The sequence below is a fragment of the Eretmochelys imbricata genome, chromosome 5 (genome assembly GCF_965152235.1).
Source record: "Eretmochelys imbricata isolate rEreImb1 chromosome 5, rEreImb1.hap1, whole genome shotgun sequence".
NCBI lineage: Eukaryota > Metazoa > Chordata > Testudines > Cheloniidae > Eretmochelys > Eretmochelys imbricata.
Genome location: NC_135576.1, coordinates 95,810,329 through 95,832,630, shown reverse-complemented (window position 1 = coordinate 95,832,630; position 22,302 = coordinate 95,810,329). Strand labels below are relative to the sequence as shown.

General features: G+C 38.9%; 1 protein-coding gene across 1 annotated transcript in view; it reads left to right on the top strand.

The window, feature by feature from the left end:
- PCSK5 (proprotein convertase subtilisin/kexin type 5) overlaps positions 1–22,302 on the top strand; it is a 299,090-nt gene that overhangs the window by 255,454 nt on the left and 21,334 nt on the right. Inside the window, exons 25-27 of the mRNA XM_077816394.1 lie at positions 13,103–13,145; positions 15,262–15,404; positions 17,108–17,308. Of these exons, the coding sequence (XP_077672520.1) occupies positions 13,103–13,145; positions 15,262–15,404; positions 17,108–17,308 (387 nt within the window). The remainder of the gene's footprint in view (positions 1–13,102; positions 13,146–15,261; positions 15,405–17,107; positions 17,309–22,302) is intronic.

Below are 22,302 nucleotides of genomic sequence, written 5' to 3'. Positions count from 1 at the left end.
TACTAATAATGCATTTAGGGTGCACTGGTATCAATGAGAGCTACAACTGCTAGGTATCATGCAGTGTATTGTGAAATCCATATTTTTAAATAGCCATTTTTACTGAGACCTAGAAAGCAGACCCATAGTTTTAAGCCTAATTCTTATCCTAGTGCACAACACTAGTAAATTACCAGGCTGAGTGCTAGAGAATTCTGCTGGTGCAGTGGAGACGGGCTCTTTCACCAGGCCATGTATTATGGCAACTACTGCAGCCTCACTGCTATAGAAAACCTACATTCATACTGAATCCTCATCTTCCCACCGAGGGGTGGGGGGGTTGGTCCTGTAACAACACTGGAATAATATGCGGGAGTTAAAGACTCTCCTTTTTTTGCCATCATCATCTCTGCTGACTCCTGGCTGGCAAACATGAATCCTCTTGTTCTCTGCTTCACTACACTGAATGGTGGCAGCTCACAGAACAATGGTTACTATTATGCCACCAAACACGTAAATAAATTTTAGGACTGGTGCATTGTGTATCGTGGCATTTCCCGTTTCTGCGATTCCCTCTTTGATACTGCAAGTGGGTCTACATGAGAACTGTTGCTGCTGCCTGATGGCAGTGGCATAACAGACACATTTGCTAATTTTAATACTAAGAATACTGTCCAGCTAATAAGCCTACCTCTGTGGATGCTATCTAAGAAGGCCCTAAAACACAGAACCTGAGGTACCTAATTGTGTGTCTCAAGTTCCCTGGCCCAGGCAATGTGGTTCTTACAATTCATCCTAAATCTCTCGTGGAGCCAGAAATGAAGGAAACGATGTCAGATGTAGCCAGTAGCGTCAAATATGACATTGGAGAAATCCCCTGAGCATGCTCCATGAGCTGCTGACAAGAATGTATGTGTTATTACATTAGAAATGCTGCTGTGTCACAGAGACAGACTTTAGAAGAGAGGAGAAGGTATTAAAAGATCTCTCTGCTTTGGCAAACAGGCACAGATACCAAGTCGCTCTTTCAGGCAGTAATTCAGGCTAGAGCTGGACTATTTGTAACAGATTGTAGCTATGGAGCCTGCAATTTTTGCCCTTCAAAAGATCAAGTGGAGGGTTGTTTGGGGGGGGGGGGGGGAGAAAGGCAGAGGGGTAAAGTGAAAGAAGCTGCAAGACAGGGTGGGGGGAGCCTCAGCCTGCAAAGACTTCAAGCTCCTCCCCCCATGAGCACAAGGTCCAACAGTGCAATCCTAGGTCTCATTTACCTCAGGGAGCTGGCCCTTTTAGCCTTAACCCACACTGGAAACCAGCCAATGAGAGCACCAGCAAGTAGCATCACACTCCTCACATGCCTGATACCCATCTCCTGCATAACACATTCCCTAAGGTCATCGAGTCAAATGTTGCTCCTCCCCTCAGCATCTGACAGATGCACTCTGTCCTCCCTAAAGAACTCAGGCCCATTTTATCAGCTATCATCATGCCCCACCCCTCAATTCCCAAAATTATCCTGGCTACCTCATGGTTCACATTATTTTCATGTTCTGTCAGTGTGGGCTACTGCATCCCCTACTGCATCACACACACCTTGCGAGCATTTCTGACCAAACCAATTGAGTGTGACTCTATAACTGGATAAATCAGCTCTCCATCTCTATGTATCATAAGCCTTAAATCTAATCCAGTGCAATTCCCAAAGTCATTTTCACCAAGGTGGGTGAACATCAGGTGACTATAGCTTAGACATCAGTTAGTGCAACCAAGGCATGTGCTGGACCTAGCACCTCCCCTGTCTACCAAACTATCAAAGGCAAATGACTTCAGTCTCAAAGCTCAGTTCTGATCCACCCGCTGACCTGGCCACCTGCATGTGGGCCCAATGCACAATACAATGCCCACAGACCCAGACCTGAACCTTCCTCCCGATGTCTCTTGCAATTGTAAATAACAAGGTTAATGCAAATCGTGGCACACCGAGAGATGAACAAAGCCAGAAATGCACACTAGCCTGCAACAAGAAATTAAGCCTGAGAGGCACCCTGAAATCATGGAGGAAATCAATCCCAGAGCACCAGGTATATTGCATATCCCATTGCTCGAAGGTCAGTGATGGACCATAAGCACTGAAGTCCTTCTTGATCTCTGAATTCTCTAACTTTCACCAAACCAACCATTCAACCAGAAAGTCAGGGGAGCAATAGAGATTGGGAGAGTTTTTTTTTTTCCTGTTTGTAATAATCCTAAAATTTTCATGAGCCAAGACTTCACAACTTTCCTTGTGTTCCTTTTGTTATTCTTGTAATTGGATCACATTTGATTTTTGATGAGAGGGCGTGTACCATCCACTCCCAGAATCAGAGCTTGCTTCATTGTCTCAGTTTCTCCAGGTTCTTTTAAAAACAATGAATTTTAAACTTTCTACAGAGATCTACCCTAGCTCTTCAGAAAGTGACTGTGCTACGTCTCCTTTAAAGTCAACAGAGTTACTCTGGTGGAACTGCAGAACGTGGCTCATTTTATTTCACTGTTTATAGAGTCTCTGAAATTAGTATAAGTAAAGATGCCTGCGGAGCTGGAAGGTACTGATGGTTTGTAGTTTTAGTTATATTCTATGTATGAAAATATAGCCCATAGGATACATACTTTATTTTCAACCAGCCAGTGCACTCCCATGAGAGAATGGCCAGTGGATCCATGAGCTCACCAATCCGTCAGCCCCTCAGCTAAGTTACTTCCCTTCACTTCCATAAACCCCTTCCACAGCTATCGTATGAAGGAAGCCCCTGCATAACTGCGTGCTGTGTCCTGTTGGAATGTTTATCCCTAAACAGATGCCTCAAAACCTGCCGACCATCTGTGTAGCAAAACTCTACAAGTTCTGCTATGCCCAGGTCCCTCCGGGCCTATGGAAAGGGTAGCAGGATTTGCCCCTTAAGACCTTTGCATCAAGAGCTTTTTTCCAATATCACCTCTGAGAACACAGGAACCAGAGCAGCAATATTTACTAACTGGAGTGATCATCAAGACAAAAAAAAAAAGAAAGAGACAGATGAGCAACTACATTGTTCTCGTTCAAGCATTCTTTATAAGAATAAATACGGAAACACTCTGAGTGGCGGTACTCCTAGAAGAACAAACTCAGATATAAGCATTTGGGGCCAAATATGCCTCAGTTACACCAGTATAAATCTGAATAGCTGTCAAAGGCCATCCAAATCAATCTTGGCTGCAAGGAGCTAACAAACAGAGAAGGAAGACTGAATCACTTGCAAAATACTCTACAAAGCCATTACACAGAATGAGATGGAGAAAAATGGAATATAATGGAGCTGGAGTGAGAGAAAATGTTTTTGGAGAAGATTTAAAGAACCCATGAGATGGCTCAAGGGCAGCACTATGAACAAAGATTCAAGTGTACAGGTGCAAATTGGGACTCTGGCTGTTGCGTTCTTGATTAACGAATAGAAAGTGATCTAGTTCTCATAGCAACCTAAGAAGCACAAAGCAAAACTTCATTTCTTAAAGATATCTCTGATGATGAATAGGCAAAGACTTTCAAAATACGGAGAATATTACTACAAAGATCCTCTTTTATCTTAGAGTAAATCTTCCTCCAGATGTTAATCTCACAGGATGGGTTTTAGCTTTGCAGATAATAGGTCTTGTTTGCACTGGCTTCTTAAGTGGGAAATGCAATCTGTCCAAAAATAATACCCAGTAAATTTGGAACACTTTTTTTGATTTTCAGCAGTGACATTTCAGTGTAGGCAGAACATGAGATTCAAGGATGTTGTCTTTCCAACAGTATCTTCGCATGGAGACTTTCCTTAGGTGCTTATAATATTAAACATATCTAATAAGAATCAGTAAATTAAAGACTCTTTTTGTAGTGTTTTATTTCTTCATGAAATAACATTTCTGGGTCAATTCATGCTTGAGGAAAGCCTGTTAAGTCAATGGATTTATTCAAGGGATGAATTTGACCTAGACCTTCAGCAGTTTTAGATGCACAGCCTCTTTACTATTTCCAGCTTGGCATCTGCAGAGCTGAAATCATTTTTTAGTATTCACAAAGTAGTTCAGCCTTGGCTCCTCAGCGTGTTGGGTTTTGGCAAAATCTGAGCCAAATTCTGCTTTCATTTCCATGGGTAAGATTCCATCAATTTCATTGAGTTACAGATTCACAGTGTGACTGAGAGCAGAATTTTACCCTCTGATTATTGGAGGTTTGAAGCCGGATCTTTAGACTCTCGTTAAACCGTTTAACCATAGAATCAGTCTGAGAGTGGGAGGGCAGTCATTGTGTTAGAAATCTGCTTGGCTTTGCAAGGTACAAATGCTCCACTTTAACAGTCTAGCTTAAAAGTTGTGATATGTCAGCAGCCACTTCAAGCCAGAATTCTCTGTAGAAATAAACAATAAAGAAGAGTTTCTTGCTGATCTGTTGCTGGTGTGTTCTGCTATTTCTATGAGGTTTATCAAAGAACGAAAACATATGTAAAATTTAACAATGAACCTCTCAGCAACTTCACCCCAAGTGTTATTCACAAGCACCTACTTCTTTAAACAGTTACAAACAGGTGCAGGCTTTGGGTTTGTGCCTTTGCATAAGGAAGAGCATTTATGGAACCTCTTACTGACTGAAGCAAATGCAAATCTTCTGGGACTGTCTGCATATGGAAGGGAAGTTAAATTGTTTATTATATAAGCCAGGGGTTAGCAACCTTTCCGAAGTGGTGTGCCGAGTCTTCATTTATTCACTTTAATTTAAGGTTTCGCATGCCAGTAATACATTTTAACGTTTTTAGAAGGTCTCTTTCTATCAGTCTCTAATATATAACTAAACTATTGTTGTATGTCAAGTAAATAAGGTTTTTAAAATGTTTAAGAAGCTTCATTTAAAATTAAATTAAAATGCAGAGCCCCCTGGATCGGTGGCCAGGACCTGGGCAGTGTGAGTGCCACTGAAAATCAGCTCGCATGCCGCGTTTGGCACGCATGCCATAGGTTGCCTACCCCTGATATAAGCCTTGCCATGGCTACACATTTTTGATAGCAGGGGACAGACTGATCCTGCTGCCATTCAAGTCGATGGCAAAACTCCATTGGACTTCTGGAGTGCAAGATTAGGACTGTAGTGTTGCCCTCTGATACCCTTACTAATACTGAGTAGTGCCTTACTCCACCACTAGTCCTATTGACTTCTGTGAAATTATTTGTGGAGTAATGTACTGTTCAACATGATTAAAGGTATCAGATTTTAGCCCAGTGAGATATGTATTTCTGTACAATACAGTTTTTCTCAAACATGAATGATAGCCCTAACATCTCAATACATATGAAACTCGCTTTAGAAATAATGCACCTATCATATTGCTTGGATTCCTCTCATTATGTTTCTGAAATACCAAAAACAGACTATAGTTTTATACTCTCACCCAAGTTAGACATTTCCCTTTTTATTCTATTTTTATGACTGATAACCTCCAGACAAACCCAAAACCACCATTCTGAATGCTCTGATTTTCAGGTGGTTTATTTCAATGACCCCTGACTAACTACTGCTACTATAGTTGTATTGATGGTGTATACTCTCTGCTTATCCTCTCACTTAGGGGCCCGCTCCTGCTCCCATTGTTGGATTCTTGCCATTAACTTCACCAGGAGTGAGATTGAGCCATTAATTCCTCTCTGTAAAAAAGAGATCAGAAAGGTCTTGTGTGGGATTCATCCCTTGACTGCTAGCAGAAGTACTTGACTGAAGACAAGATATATAGCTATCCCACTGCAGTTTTGGTGTATAACAGTTATATGTAGTTTTGGTTTATGAAACTGTGAAACTACTAACCGTGATATGTAAGCCAACACTTAGATCAGTCTTTGTACCAGATAACTGGAGGATAGCTAATGTAACACCAAAAAAGGCTCCACAGGCAATCCTGGCAATTGCAGGCTGGTAAGCCTAACTTCAGTATCAGGCAAATTGGATGAAACTATAGTAAACAACAGAATTATCAGACACATTGATGAACACGGTTTGTTGGGGAAGAGTCAACCTGGCTTTTGTAAAAGGAAATCATGCCTCACCAATCTATTAGAATTCTTTGAGGGGGTCAACACACGTGTGGACAAGGATGATATAGTGATATAGCATACCCGGACTTTCAAAAAAGCCGTACCTCACCAAAGGCTCTGAGGCAAAGTAAGCTGTCATGGGATAAGAGGGAAGGTCCTCTCATGGATCAGTAACTGATTAAATGATAGGAAACAAAGGGTAGAAATGAATGGTCAGTTTTCACAGTGGAAAGAGGGTAATAGTGGTGTGTCCCCCAGGCATCTGTACTGCAACCAGTGCTGTTCGACATATTCATAAGTGATCTGGAAAAAGGGTTAAGCTATGAGATGGCAAAGTTTGCAGATGATACAAAATATTCAAGGTAGTTAAGTCCAAAACTGACTGTGAAGAGTTACAAAGAGATCTCACAAAACTGGGTGACTGGGCAACAAAATGGCAGATGAAATTCAATGTTGATAAATGCAAAGTAATGTATATTGAAAAACAATCCCAACTATACATACAAATTGATGGGATCTAAGTTAGCTGTTGCCACTCAAGAAAGAGCTTGGAGTCATTGTGGATAGTTCTCTGAAAACATTTGCTCAATGTGCAGCAGCAGTCAAAAAAGTGAACAGAATGTTAGGAACTATTAAGAAAGGGATACATACTAAGACAGAAAATATCATAATACCCCTATATAAATCCATGCTACGTCCACACCTTGAATACTGCATGCAGTTATGGTCATCCCATCTCAAAAAAGATGTATTAGAATTGGAAAAGTACAGAGAAGGTCAACAAAAATTATTAGGTGCATGGAACAGCTTCCATATGAGGAGAGATTAAAACGATTGGGACTGTTCAGCTTGGAAAAGAGATGACTCAGGGGGCATATGATAGAGGTCTGTAAAATCATGACTGGTGAGGAGAAAGTGAATAGGGAAGTGTTATTTATCCCTTCACATAGCACAAGAGCCAGGGGTCATCCAATTATATTAATAGGGAGCAGTTTTAAAATAAACAGAGGGAAGTACATACATCTTCACACAACGCACAGTCAACCTATGGCACTCATTATGGGTGACATGTGACAGCCAAAAGTATAACTGGGTTCAAAAAAGAATTAAATAAATTCATGGAGTCTAGGTCCATCAATGACTATTAGCCAAGATGGTAAGGGACACAACCCCAGAACCTCTGACTCCCAGAAGCTGGGACTGGACGACCGGGGATGGATCACTCAACAATTATTCTGTTCTATTCATTCCCTTTAAAAATCTGGCACTGACCACTGTACGAAGACAAGTTCCTGGGCTAGATGGACCATTCGTCTGACTTAGTATGGCCATTCTTATGTTCATGTATAACCCATCACATCAGGGATTGGCACATTTTGGACCAGATTCTTATTTTGCAAACTAGTATAAATCAAATCCATTAAGTCAACTGACCTATTCCACCTGATAGTACTTCCTCCCACTCAACCTCTTCTCATTTCAAATGCCTCCTAAAAATCCAGATCTTCCCTGTTGCTGAAAAACATGAATTTATTATCACTCACTCCTGAGACCCGCTGCCCTCTTAAGCTATGGAACCATTACATGGAACACACTGAATAACCACATAATCTTTGTTTTCTCATACCTCATCTCCTCTATTGTTCATTACAACCTTTCCTTACATCATGAGTCAAATTAGACTGTATAATCTTTGGGGCAAAGACCATGTCTTTTTCTTTTTGTTTTGTAAATAAAACCACAGTAATCAAAATTAAAGTTAGTCCTGTGTTATAGCACCATAATTAAGAGCAGAATCTGGCCTTCTCTCTTGCTGTTATACGCTGATGTCCTTTCTCACCTGGCTGGCTCTCAGGTGTCCTGGCCACCCAAAGAAAGGTGAAATGGCGTCAAGAAAAAAAGGAAGAGAAAGAAGATAGAACAGATAGTGTGACAGAAGAGAGAAAGATGAAAAAAGAAAACTGGGACAAAAATGGAAGAAAAAAACCAAACCTTTCACACAACCAGAGACGACCCAAGCAATAAATCTTGGGTCTGATATTTCCCAAAGTTTGGGGATTGCCTGGGTGCTGGCATTTTGGTTTGGGCCCCTCTCTAGTCAACATTCCCATTATGAGAGCAGTGTATGTTTCAGTTGTTTTAACTGAGAGCCAATAAAGTAAAAGTAAAAAAAATTCTAGAGTGGTAAAATATAACTATACTCATCGGTGACACATTAAAGCTTACAGTACTGTTTTCATATTATTTCATGATATTATTCAGAGAAACATAAAAGGCAATAAAACTAGCAATAACTTGAAATTAAGCAATTACAAAATCTTGATTCTTAAAGGAAGACCATAGTGTAATATCAAATCATTTCTAGCCATTACCTTTGATTAAATTTTAAAAGGAGAGCAAGGGCTTGATAATGCCAGGCGCTGAATACCTCATCTCCCTCTGATTGCAAGAGGAGCTGGGTGTGCTTAATACATTGCAGGCTCAAGGCGAGTCAATTAATTTTTCCTCCAAGCAATTTAATTAAAAAGTGATAGTTAATAAACAAATGGAAAGCTAAAACAAAAAGTGCATAAAATTATACTCACAGTGCATAAAGTTAAGTGTACTCTTGAGTCATTTCAGGATCTGGTTCTAATTTGATGGCACTACTTGAGTGAGTAATTATATTCAATGGGGGAAATTCAGTACAGAGGACCTGTAATGTAAGTAATGTTTCCAGAATCAGACCCCGGCTAAACACTGTGAACAGACATAATGAAACATCACCAGGATTTTCAAAACACCTTTGGACTTAATTTTTAATATGCATGAACACATATAAATATCTATTTAAGCCTCTATGGTAATATTACAAATCCCTTTCAGTTTAACTTTATTTATTCAAACATAAATACTCCTCCAGCAAAATGCCATTATGCTTGTAACATGAATGTCAGTACTTCTCTTCAGGAATAGAAAAGGCACCAAACAATTTCCCAAACCAGAGAACTACAATTGAAATTAGAGTCTTCGACTTTTGACCAACAGTTAATCTTTTAATGTACTTTTCTTATATCAAAACAGAGATTATTTTTACACCAAATAGTGTCTCTACTCCAGCCTTATTGTGCTAGAGAAAGTGGGGGGCGGGGAGGAAGGAATCAGTTGGTTACAAAGTGGGAGGGAAACCACATGACTTTCTCCATGAACTCTAGGTGATGAATACTTAGCTAACGTCTCTGTAACAAAATCGCAAAGTCAATGAAGTCAATGGGAGTTGTGCACACATAACTGAGGGCACAATCTGACCATAGATTTTGAATGGGTTAAATCCTGCTCCCATTGTAATCAATGGGTGCTTTGCTTTTGGCTTCAAAAGAAGTGGGGTGAGTACCACTAGAATTGGAAATAACACTGATAATATCAGGATAATATGCAGATCAATCATTAGTAGTCACATGCCAAAAAAGATTCCTGAAACCGGAGACCTCTACTGGTTTGCTTACTCTCTGGAGACCCAGACCTTTTATAGCTACCCACATAGATGTTTAAATTCAGATTGAATATGATGTGAACACATGGACATCCGTTTCAGAATCCTTTCATGTTTGTTTTAGCTAAGAATTGAGCCTAGTATTAGTCTGGCAAGTTTTCAGGGAACCATGTTTGAGAAGAATTTAATTCAATAAGTTCTTCCAGAATAGGGTCTCTCTCAAAGATGGTTTCAAACAACTTGGAAGATATAAAGCGGGATCTGTATTGAATGGCTAATTCAATATTACAGGATTACGTGTGAGCCATGTTTTATTTCTGCCTGCCATCAGATAAAATTATAATTTTTGGATTTCTTTCTTATCCAAGGTCCATAGCATATTAACAGTTTTAACTCAGAAGCTTTAGCTGCCCAACTATAGAACAGTAAAGTATCCATTTTAATTGGCATAATTTTCAGACAACAAATAATGTTGTAGCAAGTTCTAACAAATGATTTAATGGAGTGACCAAATCAATAGACAATTGTACTTGGGTCACACTGGTTTAACAAAGGCTGCAAATCTGAATATATGATTGGATTCTCCAATAGTTTTAACTAGAAAAAAATGAAAGAACTGAGATGAGTATGACTTTACCCCTGACAGTATAACCCCATAATTTCCTCTGAATGACAAAAAAAATTAATAATTAAATGATTAGTGTGTTTTCAGAGGGGTCGTTATCACTAGCTACAGTTCCAGACATGCATTCCCTGTAATAATTTTCTTTTTACAGTTTGATAGATAGTAGCTCAACAGCCTGCTGTAGAAGTCCCTCTGACAGGCTGTGGTTCCCTGCTATATAATTACACAAGGAGAGGAGAGGAGACATAAGTATCTACTGAAAGATGTGAACAGAAACCAAGTTCTCAAAACCTTACATAGCAATGATGATCAACACTGACCCTTTTTATATCCATTCTTTTGTCATGTATACAATTACTGGGCCTATTCCTGTGAGTTGCTCAGTAACTTTCCCTCCCAATAGAGTAAACAAGCATTGAGGGTGCTCAGCAAATTATGATATCAGAGAGAAATGGCAAAAATACATAACTCTGTTTGCCAGTCATTTCAAAGGGAAGACAAAACATCTGTAAGTTTTGCTTTGACCTCCTTGAATCGTGATACACTCTTCTTCCGGCTTTAGCAGTTTGAAAATCTGCCAACGGATCTCACCCTGGAGGCCTCCATATAGGATTCAAACCCAAACACCTTCCAAATGAAACAGTCTAAAGTTAGCTTTTCCCAAAGATGGGTATAGCCTCCTGACAAGGTATTTACTATTAGCACATCCACCTTCACAGGAATGTAAGAAGCTGGCAACTAGCACTGTTTCAGGAAGGGTTCCCCTTTTATCCTTGAATACGCTCTTGCCTGACAAGATCAAGAATGGAATGCTCTTTAAATATTCATTTTTTTAAACATCTGCCTAAGCAACTAACTTATTTAATGTTCACCTTTCTGTTCTCTTTACTAAAAGCCAAAAAAATTCTATGTTTGTAATTATATTCTCAATTTGTCTAGGAGACATCTATTTAGGGAATGCCAAATATAGATAACAAAAGAAAGAACTAAAAGTGGATAATCAAGACAGACCACTTTCTCCAGAACATCCCACAGAGCCAGAGAAAACAGAGCTCCTATACATGAAAACAAATTAATATACTCCTGAAAGGGAGAGAGCATCTGAAGACTTTGGAAGTAAAACTCCAAGTGATCCCCACAAATTCTCAGAATGTTCTTGAGACAATACCTATCTGTTTCCATCAATGACTTCTTGGGACTGGTGGTACCTCACCTGAAATATTAACAACAAACCCAAATATCTGGCGTCCTGATATTCTGTACATAAGTATATACACACTAGCCTACCCTGATTTATCATAAACCTCTGTGCCAAGAAGAAATGTCATACACACTAGAAGGGAAAACAAACAACTTTAGAAAATGTCTTTGTGAGGAAATTTCCTTATAGAACTCATTTCTGCTCTCAGAAACCATGCAAAAGAAACTCTGGGCAAATTAAATACCTTACATTGAGGATAAAAAATTACTTTCTAGAGAAAGTACTTAAATATTTTAATAGTATTTTCCTTTATCAACATTAGAAAAACCTAATCCAAAGAATACTGAAGTAAGTGGTTGCTTTTGTTATTTGTTCTGTAAACATGAAGGAGTATATTTACAACAAGCATGCAATCTTTGTGGGAAAAACCTCACGCTTCAATAATGACTTGTCAGGTATATGTGCAAAACAGGTAAGTGTGTGCCTGGCTAGTATATGTGCATTTGCAAGGTGCAGTTTATGTACAAGGAAATACTGTCAACACGGTTAAAGTAGGGTCATTAAAAATCTGGACCTAAGCATACTGTGAAGTACCAGAAACGAATTTACATATATTTCATGGCAGAATGTTTATGAACACACTGGACTTGTGCTGATCTCTTGCTCCAGGTCTGTCTTCACCCCATTCTGGGAATTTAAACACAGCTTTCTTGTAATAGTATTTACAATATTTATACTTCTTGTTTTAAAATGCTGAAAGTTTAGTGTTCCAAATTCTTCAGCCCATTCACAGCTACCGGTGGGTTGCTTAGGTAAGGCAAAGGGCATCAAAACCATCTGCAACTACCCAGGTGAGAATTCCCTTCATGTGGGAGAGTCCCCAGTGAGTGTAGAGCCAAATATGCCCGCTCCTACACCATGGCCAGGACATAGTTGGTGTGTTAGGAGTAGGGAGGGAATGTGACTGGTGCACACCACACTCAGGCAAACTACAGCTGGTGGATAGTCCGTTTGGGACCCCAACTGGACCCCTGTCTGATTTGAAACAAGACAGGGAATAATGACACCTTGTTGTGTCTGTTCTCTGCTGCACCAATTGCAAACAGCAGAGAATGTTCATGTTCCAGTAGTAATTCTATCTGATCAAGTTATCAGAAGCATTCGCACAAAATAGTGTTTGCAGTCTTGTACAGACATTCTTCTAACCCCAAAGACCTGGGCACAAATGTATGTGTGCAAACCCTGATTTGCATGAGTCTGCAGATACGTATTCATGCAAATCACGGTTTGCAACTTTCAGTGCTTATTCATATTTTTTAAAAGATTGCTTTTAAAAATGTCATGCTGAGAATTTCCCTTTATAGTAACTAGAATTAGGCCAAAAGCACATTTTGAATAGTGACTTGTGATTATGAGTCTCTAAACTTTTTGGTGCCCAATTTAAGACCCTTTGAAGGGTCCTGATTTTCAGAAGATGGGTGCTCAGTGTTTTATGAAGAGCTGGCCCCTTTAAGGTGTCTTAAGTTGGGTGCTCCGAATCACTAGTCACTTCAAAATTTAGGCCAGAATCTGGTTTTGGGAAGAAATTACTTCAAAACTGAAGGGGATTCAGATCTGAGATTCCAGTTCAGGCCCATCTCTCATAACTGCAATGTCAGAAAATAATTTATTTTTAAACTTTGCCACGTATAGCATTTTGTTTTTCAAATTAGAGTACCATTTATATAATTTTGTTTTTTAATTCCAGGTGACCCAAGAATATGCACAGCATGCGTCCACAATTACTATATGTAAGTTCAACTCTTTTAGTGTCATTACATTTTCTGAACCAAAAACAATGCTCCCTAAGGTAATGGAGGTTATGCCATATCAGTTAGCTTCTAGTTGCTGCTTGAACAAAGAAGGGTGGTTGAAGAACTTTAAAAAGGGGGGCAAACATAGGTGTGGGGGAGACTCCCTCAAACCCTAAAGCAAAGTATTATCACTTGAGGATACTTAACACCTTGGCCTTAACTCCCACTGACCATAACAAGCATTGAGGAAATTTATCACCAAGCAGAATCAGGTTGTTTTAGTCTTTTCCTGCTCCTACCTAAGTCAATGGCAAAATCCCCAGAGGGAGCAGGTTCATGCCTGACATCTGATATTCAGTGATGGCAATAAACAGATCCAGCACGCTAATGCTGTCAAGCTGTTGAGATGAGCAGCCAGTGGCATAACAAACAATAGCCTACCTGTTTACCTTCTTGGGGGAAAGCCTTACTTTATTGAAAATGGCAAGTATCCAGCCTCACATCTGTGTTGAGGAAGTCTTTGTCTTTCGGTACCTGGATCCTGGAAATTTACCAGTTGGCAAATTCCAGGATTAATCCCCATATATGCTACATCTGATATCCACTATCTACAGGGCCCAGTAGTAAGTATTTGCAGTTGTGACTAATTTAATGTTGCAGTTAGAAAATACATATTACAATCCTCAACATTCATGCTGTAGATTAAGTAATATCCAAGATTAAAAACTGGCTGATAGGTCTCAAAATGTAATTGTAAACAAGGAATCATCATTGAGCATATGTTTCTAGAGGGACTTCAGAAAAGATCAGTTCTTGGCCCTACATTGTTTAATATTTTTATCAATGACTTGGAAGAAAACGAAATCATCACTGATAAAGTTTGCAAGTGACACAAAGATTGGAGTAAATGATGAAGAGGACAGGTCACTGATACAGAGTGATCTGGATCACTTGTTAAACTGGACGCAATCAAACAATGTGTGTTTCAATATGGCCAAATGTAAGGTCATACATCTAGGAACAAAGAATGTGGGCCATACCTACAGAAAGGGGGACTCTATCTGTAGAAGGAGTGACTCTGAAAAAGACTTGGGGGGCCATGGTGGATAATGAGCTGAACATGAGCTCCCAGTGCAACACTGAGATTAAAGGGCTAATGTGATCCTTACACGTATAAACTGAGGAATATTGAGTAGGCTTAGGGAGGTTATATTACCTATGTGTTTGGCACTGCTGAAATACTGTGTCCAGTTCTGGTGATCACAATTCAAGAAGGGGGTTGAAAAATTGGAGAGGATTCAGAGAAGACCTACAAGAATGATTAAAAGATTAGAATACATGCCTTATAGTGATAGACTCAAGGAGCTCAATTGACTTATTCTACCAAAGAGAAGGTTAAGAATTTATTTGACCTCTGATTATAAGTACCTACATAAGAAACAGAAATTTGATGGTAGAAGGCTCTTCAATCTAGCAAAGGTATAACAAGATCCAATGGCTGGAAGTTGAAGCTAGACATCCTCAGATTAGAAATAAGACACACATTTTTAACAGTAAGGTTAATTAACCATTGAAACAACTTACCAAAGGTACTGGATACTGGATCACTGGAAATTTTAAAATCAAGATTGGACCTTTTTCTAAAAGACATGCTGTATTTCAACAGCAGCTATTGGACTTGAAACAGGAATTAATTCAAGAAAGTCCTATGGCCTCTATTATGCAGGAAGTCAGATTAAACGATCACAACGGTCTCTTCTGGCTTTAAAATTTGTGGATCTATGAATCTGTGTATACACATATATGACTGTGTGTACAAATATGGTGTTATGCATGTTCAGATGGCCAGTTATCAAGCAACTGCAATAAATGTACAAATTAAGCACACAATTGTATGCATCAATTTTTTTAAATCAAACTTTACAAGTATATTTGAGAACCATAATATTAACAAACCTGGCTTGTAGAGTAGTGTTGAACTAGGTAGCTATTTAGTTTGTGAGTAATTGTATTACATCTGCTTAGGAATTATGCCTGTTCACCACACTGACAAAAATGAACTCCATGACCTCACACAGACTTATTAAATTGACTAAGAATGTTCTGTCACTAGGTATAAGCAGCATTGCTATAAGAACTGCCCTGAGAACACCTACAATGATGAGAGTACTCTTCAGTGCATAGAATGTGATGAAAACTGCATCAGCTGTGACAACTATGAGTGCTACTGGTGTAAAAAAGGCTTTTATCTCTTAGGTAAGCAAAGTAACAGGTAACATATATATGCCATCTCAAAAACGATTTGCACTAAAAGCCAAAATTTGGACTTAATTCTCTAAGGTTCCTGAGCATCCTCTATAGACGTCAATATGAATTGAGGACACCTTGTAGAAACAGGCCCTTTGTGTAAATCCAAGGGATCTTTTGGTTCAAAAGTCCCAAAATGTTTGACTATGAATTCCAACCGGGATTTTTATTTTTAACAAGTGTTTGGCTTCAATCCCCTCTCTTTGAGCACGTACAGGAAAAGATTTCTATTTGATAGAGCTATGTGAAATGAGGTGGCTTTAGTTTGACAGAATGAAGCAAACCTTTTCTTTGCTTTTAATTTGTGTGGCTTTGCACATTCTAGCTTAACTTTGACTTTCAGGTCTGAACAAATAAACCTCAAATTGTCTGAGCAAAACCCAGTTAAAACAACTAAATTTCATATCAAACTCACACAAAACTAAGAATTCCTCATAAAACTATGAAGCAACCAGGACTAATTCAGACAATATTGCCAAACCTGAGCTACAGGTAGTCCCCAACATATGGCACACTCACCCCTCCAATTCTGGGTGCTATGGAGCACAGCTTCACGCTGACAGAAAGCTCTGTCATGATACAGGAGAGACCAAGGTTGCCTCAAGGTTACCATGACCATTGCTGGTGTACATTGTAAGCTCCTCCATTCTCCTGTTTAATTTGAAAGCCCTATCAACTTTTCTCCTGTCTCCCTCTGCAAACCTATATATTACCATTTGTATGTCCAATTGCAAACACAAGACCTGTTGCTCCCTACCTGACTGTGTGCATTGGAAGGAAGTCAAATTCAATTTTGGGCTTTGCAAGGAACCTCAGATTTGCTCAAACTAGCCCTGAATCTATCTTAACTATTTTAGTGTTTAAACTGCCGAACATCACCATGGTATCCAAGCACCTTCACTGTGGTAGCTGAAGATCTGAATCAACCCAGGTTCACTCAATATTGGCCACACATTTGCTGGAATCGGATCTTAGGGTTCAATCACAAAATTCAAATCTAGATCTGAACTTTTATAAGATAGTGAGTGTTAGTATTTTGAGATAGACTCAGCTCTACTTAAACCTTGGTAGAGAATGGCTTGAAAGGTTTGTGAAGTTTTCTATAAGGACATGGGCTGAGTGTAAAGTTTGCAATAAAATTTAAAACCAGGGGCTGGGGTGAGGAGGGGGGAGGCATAACAAAAATTTCACACTATTCTACTGTTCTGTTTGTGTTTCTTAAATTGCCTCAGAATGAGATCAGGGATATATACCTTCCCCAATCTCAAGTAGCCAGGATTATTCAAAATATACAAGTCTAATCTTGGGTGCTGAATCTAAAGAATACAGTTTTGGAGCTGTGATGGGTCTCAGCTGCAGGATTCCCAATTGACTTTAATTTGTTCATTTCCAATTGGCTTTAATAGGAATCATATGACTGAAACTACACACAATCTGTCAAAATGTATCCCTGAATTTCCAACAGGGGTTGGAAGCGGCATAAAGAAGACTAGAGATTAAACTTCACTAATAATCCTCAAGCACACAGTATTATTAATGTTGCTGTTCATCACAACACCCAGAATGGATAGGTGTATAAAGCGTTTCTTCATCTTCTGGTTCTTGATATGTGTGCGCGATACTATGACTTAAAGGTGCTTTCTATGTTGTAGATGGGGAATGTGTGAATGACTGCAGAGCTGGTTTCTACAGTGATGAGGACTTTGCAGAATGTGAAGAGTGCCATAGGACCTGTGCAACATGTGACGGGCTCAACTTTGATGACTGCACCAGCTGCAAACAGAATTTACAGCTACTCCACGGGAAGTGTGTGAATCCAAAAAACATGGTAGTGGAGGGGAAATTCTGGAATGGTATGTTGCTAGATCCTTTGATCCCTTTTATTTCACCCCGTGGACTATTATGATTAGAAATGTTTAGAAAGGCATCCAACCCCTTGTTTCCAAGGTCCTATAGGTTGGATAAAACTACCGCATATCTAAGTAGATTGTGAAGTTAAGGAATCATAAGGACTATGAATATAAATCTGGTCACAGAGGGTGGAATTCACCCTTCGGCAGAGAGTCCAAGGCTTATGCACAATTTAAATCCAGTTTAGGCCCTATTTTTGAGGCCCTGTGTTGGCTCCCTGAACAGGGTTGAATTTCACTTTGAATGAAGTATAGAGTATATTGTAAGTAATTTAATGGATCAAATTTAAGAATAACCATAATGATCTAATGGACTGAACATAGGATTTGGAGCTGGAGTTCTTGAATTCTAGCCGTGGCTCTGCCATTAGCTTCATCTGTGACTGCCCGAAGTCACTTCAACTCTCTCTGTCTCGGATTCCCCATGTATACAATGGAGATAATATTTTTACTCCCACAAGATCATGGCAAGTTATTAATTAATGTCCGTGAAACATTTTGAAATGCAAAATGCTATTGATGAGTTTTATCATAATTACTGGAGCAGAGCAAATGATTTGTTGCAAATACATCATTTTATATCTTTTTTGTTTTCATGAACTACCTGCAAGCAGATCACAGTACTTTCACATTTGTTCACAGTAAAATTATTTACATATTTCTTCAGCAAATAATTCTTAATCTGTAGATTATTAATGAACAATTCCTAGTGACTATTGGTAATTTGCACTATGTACTGTGTTGGGATTGTTTTATTCCCAGTTTGCATGATTTATGCATCAAATCAAAGCAGCGCTACTTGTGAATTTTATGAATTCACTTTTTGTGAATATTTGTAAACAAGCTTTAAAATAGGCTTTTTAAAATTAAATTCACTGCCGTGCAGAGGCCCAGCACAAGTCCTCTGCACGGTGTAAGTCCCACACCAGGAAGTAGGACTTCAATGAAGTAGGACTTCAATGAAGCATAGGCCTGCTATTGACCCTCGGAATGAATGTGAATTTTATCCTGTGTGAGCATTCAAATTAGTAAAGCTCAAGTGCTCAGATGCTCATTGAAAGTGAACATGAGAGTCACAAATATAGTCAAATGAAAATTTGCTTTTGATTCAAATGTATTTATATGGATTTAAAAGAGCAAATACAAGAATGGCTGTCCTGAGATCTACATGGCCTTGCCATTAACTAACATCTATATAATCCTTCTGCCAGATGGTGTTGGCAGCAACAAGAAAATGTTCCCACTAGTAGCTCATCTCTAATTATTGTCTAATGTTTCCAAACAAATGTACTTCTTATCCATTCAGAGGTGTTGTGCCCAACAGAAGCATATTTCTTATCTGCAAAAGCGATATAAGTAGAGGCCCTGAATTTGCTTTTATTTGGCATCTAGATGCTTTCTTCTGGTTACAATTATCTATAACTATGAATAAATAATGACACAGGAAATTTGTCTCATCTGAGGATCTCGTTTTGTTTCACCAAGGCAAGTAAGTAATATTTCCATTTGATTCCCATTCATTCAGGACTGAGCTACAGGTAAAATGACATGTCCCAGGTCACACAGTGAGTCAGTGACAGAATAAAAACCTCAAGTCACTTCACTCCCACTCCCTGCTATAACCAAACAAAATACACAGCTAGCTGTGCCATGTTCATTAGGGTGGCAATCTAGGCAAAATCCCCAAACCCCCATAGCTTAATTCAATAACTACCACAAGTGCCTTTGAAAAATCTTTCTCTATTAAAAAGTATGCTAAAGTGAATGCAGGCAAGGTTGTGGCTGAGGTGTGTTGGACCTTGAACTCAGCTCACAAATAACAATGCCATTACCTTCATCTCTGCTGGACTATGTCTGAGACCATGTAGTTGAGAATGTTACAGTGGATTTTGTAACTTAATTGACCATTCATATTGAACAAGTTGGTTCATAACCAACCATTTGAGTCTCATGAGACAAAAAACTGTTGTCTCAGTTTGGCTCCTAGACAAACAAGTTAAGGGGCAGCATACCAGAGCATGCTAAGAGATAAGTCAATGGGAAGGCAGAATTTATTTACATTTTGAGAGATTGATGTAGCTAGGTCAGGACTAAAATCGCTTTCTGGGTGTAGAGTATACATTTTTTGTATGTCTAACCTTCACTTCCATTTCTTGTGTGAGAATAAATGAAAGACCAGAATCATGAATTTTCATGAGCACACAGACCAAAGACTAAGACAGTGTGTATATAAAAACTTTCTAAAATTATACTTTTTTTGTGGGTACTCTGGTGGGCTAACAATTCAATTCCAAACTGAGAATTTGTTAATAAATCATATCAAGGCCTGAAATGAGGAAACAGCGCTTGTATGGCTTCCAGACATTTAAAAGGAAAGGCAAGCCAAGGGAAAAAAATGGTTGAGCTCTCTGTTTGTAGCTCGAAACATCTGTATTTTATCTGGTGTACCAGATGATGAAATGACTTTGGGAGCCAGGAGACATACTAGTGTAGGCTTGATTCACCAAGTGATTACACACACCCTATCAACCGGACTAGACATTTTGCAAGCTGAAATCGGGTCTTAATTTTGCCAGTTCACTGGAAATACCACACCCTGAGCTTGTATTCTCCTCAGTCATACAGTGTAGCCTACCGTATTCTTTTGAGAGGTGCAAAGGAAATGTTTCTGTTATAGATTCAACATGGAGTGCATGCTTCTTCACATGCAAATCATTTCAAAACAAAATTAGTCATTAATTATGTGCGGTAAGTATAGCCAGTACAGCTCATATCACACATTGTAACACAGAACGGAAGTAGCATCCAAAAAGAAGCCACTGAGAAGTGTACTAGAAGCCTTACACCAGCTGCATGTGTCTGAGCACTTTTTTCTTTCCCTAAATACCATATTAAACAACAAGAATTAAAAAATATAACATGTTAACAGAGGGTTGGTGGAGAGAAAACAAAATATTCAGAAATTAAAGGATTATAGGAATTACATGCCAGCTCGTACAATTCCTTATAGGTCCATTAACTTCAATGTAGCTATGTTGATTTACACCAAGTAAGGATCTGGCTCTAGGTGTGCATTTTGTGGTGTATCTGGAAAGATGTGAGACTAGTGAGGGGATAGGGACTAATGGATAAGGCAGAGAGATGGGGAATATGGAATAAGGGGGAGAGGAGGAAAAAGAAATCTAGATGGAAAATTTTATGATATCTACAGAGGAGGATTTAGCACCATAGAAGGAGGTAGGGGACCTTTTTAAATAGCATCCATATGTGAAATGTAACTCTGTCAGAGGCAAGCAACACTTATTCACTAACCTATACATATTTTTCATCATCCCCATTGGAGTTGCATACAGATTTTTTATTCGAGGCATTCATTCGTTAAATTAATCTTGTGGCTGTTATGTGATAACCAGCTTGGGAATTAATGGTTACTGGGGGTTGTGACTTTCTTCTCACCTAACCTACTAGTACCCTTGAATTTATAATTCTCATAAGTCTTTGAGATGGGATAGGTTCTAGTATTTTATTACCTCTGTATATTGTTTTCATTATGTTTTATCATGTCTATTTAATTGTAATTAGCTTTTTGAGATATGTGGTCTATTTTATGTATTTTTATTCAGGGCAGTATCATTTTTGCAAGGCCAGTGCCATAAACAGAATAAAATCTAACAAACTAAACAGTATCCCCACTGGAAAAAACTGGCTCTCATTCAAATCACATCCTTACTACACAGCGTACAGACCAAACAGGTCACCTTCTAAAAGTAATGTACACATGGCAGTACAGCTCCTTCTATGTTCGTCACTGCAGCAATGTATTGCATGTTTTTGACTTTGGGTTTACAAAAAAAAACATTCACAAAAAAAAATCAAGTTTTCTTTAGCAGAAACTGCTATATTTTCAATTAGGAAGCAAAGGAGAGTAATTGCAAATGTGGGTGGGCAGCCAGTTTGATATCAGGAACTGGAACAAATTAACTATTTAAATCCCTTCTCTCTATATATGAGAATAAATAAATGTGGTCCCCAAACAGAGAAAACAAATGTACTGAGTCCATAGGTTGCTTTTATAAATGTGAATACAATCACTTGATCCTACACTGCACAGGTGTGAAGGATTGTTGTGTGCATAAGCACAAGGTAAAAACTAATGAGCAGGTCAGGGATCACAGAAAAACTGACCATGCATTAATGAGAACTCTGCTGTGGCTCCCTAGCCACATGAGAAAGACCAAAGAATGGACTGGAGAGCCCTGCACGGGACTATTGTAGAGCCCTGCAGCAGGACTGGGATCCTACAGATCCCACCGCCATAATAGCAGGAGCAGGACTAAATATAATCCCATATAGAGCTCTACCATACAGCTAAGTAGCTAATTTGAATGCGTTTAAACCAATCTCTTTTCAGACACACCTGCATTCTTGAAAGCAAGTGAGCCGGCATTCAAGGAGCTTCAAAATTTACTTTCACTCACTGTGAAAGATTACATTGAATATCTTTAAGGATAGGTGTACTTTTTCTTTACCTCTGTAATAGATGATTCTAAAGGGAAATCTTTATCAGAAGCACGAGAAAGATAAAAAAGTAACTTTAGGGACGCTTGACTTCAATACTCCAACGTGGTCAGGATACCACCCATTGTTATTTTCCTTCGAACAAACTTCCTTGTTCAGTGTTAAAAGAAATCAATGCTTACTGTGATTGTTTATCATTGTCCCATGTCCTGTTGTCAGAGGTAGACTGACATATTTTGAACTAGCATAAATAAGAAAGGAAGAAAACCAAAGTTCAGACCTTCATAAAACTTTCAGTTTGATAAGCTCATGGAGTGGCCTGAATGGATGGAATCCTACCACGTATCCCAAACTGCAATAAAGCTTCACTCAGAAAGTGGAAAAAGTACAAGTCAATTCCTTAGTTTCTGCAATGGGGA